This window comes from Mizuhopecten yessoensis, unplaced genomic scaffold (assembly GCF_002113885.1).
Source record: "Mizuhopecten yessoensis strain PY_sf001 unplaced genomic scaffold, ASM211388v2 scaffold9569, whole genome shotgun sequence".
NCBI classification, from domain to species: domain Eukaryota; kingdom Metazoa; phylum Mollusca; class Bivalvia; order Pectinida; family Pectinidae; genus Mizuhopecten; species Mizuhopecten yessoensis.
In genome coordinates, this window is record NW_018408113.1 from 79,065 (window position 1) to 83,391 (window position 4,327).

Consider the following 4,327-nt stretch of genomic DNA (forward strand, 5'->3'; position numbering starts at 1 on the left):
GTGACACTCTGTGTGACACGATACTTTAATTGGTGATCTTCGTAAGAATTGAGATTACAAAACGTGATCGGAAATCAGAAAATTACTCAGGTAAAATTTATAGACGTTTAATATGTTATCTCGACATGCTCAGCCTTACTATGTGACTGTTTCGTAAATTATGTACCACCTCAATACCTTGACATAAAGGTAAAGTTTATCGAAATTTAAATTGCGTTTGTTGTCTCTTTCATTCTAAATATACCTGTCCCCAAGTTGGAATAGATAAATTCCTCGCTGAAAAAATGTATATTACCTAAATGATTTGAATAAAGGTATTTTCTTTTATTCATTAGTATTTTTTTAATTGCAACTTAATCAAGATTTAATTTAGATTTTATGACCAAAAAATAATTCAGATGAAGATTCAAAGTTTATTTTTAACACGGAATTAGATTATCTAAGTCCGTGATTTTAATAACAATTTGATTTGTTGAAGTTTATAATGATAGGAATAGTTAGACAGTTTTGAAACTTAATACTAGAGTCATGCATGGTTTGACCCATACCTGGAATAACCCATCAAAGGATCCATTTAAAACATGTTCTTCCTTAATAGTAAGTCAACTATTCTAATAAGTAAAAGTGAACAACTTAAATCTAGTGAAGGTGGTGTAGGGGAAGTAACTTTATCTGAAGAAGAAAAATCCCGTATGGTGGCGCTTTCAATTTTTGCTGTTCTGCAACATCCGGCAAGGGACAGAGGTAAATTACTGACAGATCAACTTGTGTGTTTTGAGGCCTGGCAGTTGCATTCTCTGATTTTAAATGCCGGGTGACGTGATACACCTAAACGTAGGTGGAACAAGGTATGTACTGAGCAGATATTGTAAATTAACATAAAACATTCAATTCCGTTGATGTCAACATTGATCTAAAAATAACACAGAACCTGTTACTAAAAATAGAGAATGATGTTGCTTACATCTTCATGTACATTTGTTTGTGCATGATTTTTGTTCGAAATCAGTTTGTTCCTTAGTATCACTCTATCAACTGAGCTCACATTATTGTTTCACTGGAAGGTGAAGCAAATTCAGATTTTATACAAGTAGCTAAATGTCTCCTGTTTGCCTTTATCAGTAACTTATATTTCTAACGATGTGATATATGAGACTGATAATATGCAACAACGGTGAAGCAGACTGGAATATATTGACTGCTATTCAGTATTGACCAAGCTCAGTTGCTCTACATAATTCAAGGCTTTTAACCAATTGAAAGCGAAGAGCGAAGTGAAAATATGCATCATTGATGGAATATAGGATTCTATCCCAGGGCAGGAGTGTAGTAAATCCCAGGAGTGTACAGCGTCTTATATAGTCTTATCTTATTTTTACCACATTGTATTTAAAATTATATTGATGTGGATATAGAGGCAGCAATGCATACGTCCACTAATATCCCATTAAAGTATGGCAAGCTAGCTTTTCCTGTATTGGAATGTAACCCTGGGACTTATATTAAAGCTAGTTCACCATCGTCTAGTACAAGTGTGGTAAGTGGCTGGATGGATGACCGCCTGCACGTCAATTTGTAAATAACCTCCAAACTTTGAATGAACACAACTTAAACCATTTAATGATATTCTCAGTTCAGTACTAATATATTATGATCAATTCCTCCACTGTAACTGTGATATCGATGTAAATCAAGAACAATATCAAAGGCATTATAAGCTACCAAAAGAGAGGAAACCTATGTTCAGAGATCTAGAGGAAATAGTAAGTTTCTATTTTTCAAGAAAGTGTTGTGTTTTCCCAGTCTTTGTACAAATCCATAAACAAAATTGTCTGTACTAATTTCTAATACATGTACTGGTAAATGTAATTTTAAAAACGACAAACATGTATTGATGAAGACTAGTATTGCGAGTTATTGTAACTTTAAGGTCTGATATTTTGTTTTTTCGTTTTCAGGTATTCAACATCAAAACAAACACTAACATGGATCCCAGACTCTTTCTTCACAAGGTAAACGTTATAAATAGAAATAAGAGATCAAATTAATATTTTTCATAGATAAATAAAAAAAAATGTGTGTATCGAATATAAATATGTCAGAAATACTGTTTACAATGTATTCTTCAGAGATTTTATCTGGTAATCTTAAGTTTTTGCAATTTTTATAATGTCAGACGTTTTCATTTACATATAATAGATTGAGAATTGATTCCTCTTTCAATATGTGTAGCAAAAGTTTAAATGTTTTTCAAATTTGTCCTTAGCCAATAAGGGGTACAAATAATCTGAACTAAGTTCTAAGGAAAAATTATCATTTTATGCAAAACTGATTTACTAGTAATATTTTAGCAAAAAGTGTGATCTTCCAACTTGGCAAATTTTTACAGAAATCTGAAAATTAGTAATTTGGGTTGTATTTCATGTACATTATACGTAGCTCCAAACTTAAGAGTTTCACATGTACAATGCACACACAAATTTAGTTTTTGTAGTTAACATCATTGACTGGGTCTAGCCACCATGTGATTTATATTGCTTCAGTCACTTTAAAATTATCTTAAAAAATATCAACAATAAAGAAAACAAAAATTGAAAGTTAAATTTATTTTCATCTTGGAAGAATTCGTCTTTAGTGGAATTAATATGGTTTTGATTATAAAATAACTTAAATATGAATCCATTTTAACTGTTACAGGTTAAGTATATGTATGCAGCACTATAATGTATTATTTTATGATTTCAGTATGCTAAGTGGAAGAATTTCCTCTTTAAAAGATGAAACTGGAGCTGTGAGTACATCTCTGGAACTCATAATGAATAATTAATACTTTTAAAACTGCAATGCAGATGTTTGCTTACACATGATTTGTATGGCTTATAATATAAAATATAGTAATTGTAAAATAAAATGTTGTTAACCTATTTCAACACAGAATATCAGCCATACCAGTCACATAATACATTTATACCGAAATATGATATAGTTTTGTGAACATACATACCATTGGAGTGGGGGCCAAGTGGTTAAGGCGTCTGACTGTCTACGATCGCCTGCCCTCAACCACTTGGTGGCGGGTTCGATGCCTAACTGGGGCAGTTGCCAGGTACTGACCACAGGTCTTCTTTTTTTCGTGTAATCCAGCTTTTCTCCATCACAAAAAAAACCTGGAACGCCTTTAAATGACCATAGCTGTTAATAAGATCAATCATCAGAAATGTCGGTCACTTGGATTTTGTTGTTTCTTTAATAATATTGTTTTGTATGGGATAGTTTTATGAAGAAAATGTACCTCATAGTTTTCTTTGGCTTTTTCTTTTATGGCAGTCTGAAATTGCACATCGTAACAGAAAGGCATATTCAATTAATTTCTAGATAATTCAAGTAATTCTTGTGAACATGTGTATTACCTGTTAGCATTAGTTGATCAAAAAGAAGTGAAAAGAGATCGTTACCGTTGCGTCAATGTCAATTATGAATTCCTTTTACGGTATATGAAACATATTTAGGTGAGGTTATTGATCCTGTATATAGCACCATATACAACCAAATGTTTTTTTGTTATAATCGGAAGCTTAAAACAAATATTATTTTCCTTTACTTGTTGGACATATTTGTGAATATTGAAGCAAGAGGAAATATGTGAATATTGTACTATCAGATACTATGCTGGGTATTTTGTTGTTGTTATTTTGTTTGTTTCTTGGTATGAAAAAAAATCTTTCTATTTTTGTTTACAGATATTCATAGACAGGGATCCAAAATTGTTTTCCGTGATACTGAATTTCATGAGAACCAAGGAAGTTGAATTGAGGTAATATTTAAATTTGTAAAAGCTAAGTATGATATAGGCCTAAGTATTATATAGCTAATTAAAGGGAGAGGCAATAATTAACAAATTAAGATTCTAATATTAACATTTTCTTTGTGGGATGCTATAGATATTCACCTTTATTACTGATAAGAAAATGAAAATATCTATTCCTTCTAACATTTTAAGTTTAATGTATAATTTAAGTAAGATATAAATGACATGTGGAGTTTTTAAAATGTTAGATTACTTTTTTGTTTGAAGGGACATGGACCTGTCAACATTACGCCATGAGGCTGAGTTTTATGGGATTACTCCCTTAGGTATGTACTGACTACACCATGAGGCTGAGTTTTATGGGATAACTCATTGAGGATATTTTGATGTTGTGCAAATATGGTCCCCATCCATCGAAATTATTTTGTACAGCATCACAAATATACAAGTCATTGTACTGACTACACCATGAGGCTGAGTGTTATGGGCTACTCCCTAAGGTATGTACTGACTACACCA

General features: G+C 31.8%; 1 protein-coding gene across 1 annotated transcript; it reads left to right on the forward strand.

Annotated features, from left to right (window-relative positions):
- Positions 1–713: 713 nt before the first annotated feature.
- LOC110458414 (SH3KBP1-binding protein 1-like) lies at positions 714–4,134 on the forward strand (the record flags this gene model as incomplete). Its single annotated transcript, XM_021510096.1, has 5 exons — positions 714–848; positions 1,959–2,012; positions 2,746–2,791; positions 3,741–3,814; positions 4,076–4,134. Coding segments are annotated over exons 1-5 (274 nt in total), but the record flags the coding sequence as incomplete, so codon positions are not given.
- Positions 4,135–4,327: the final 193 nt, after the last annotated feature.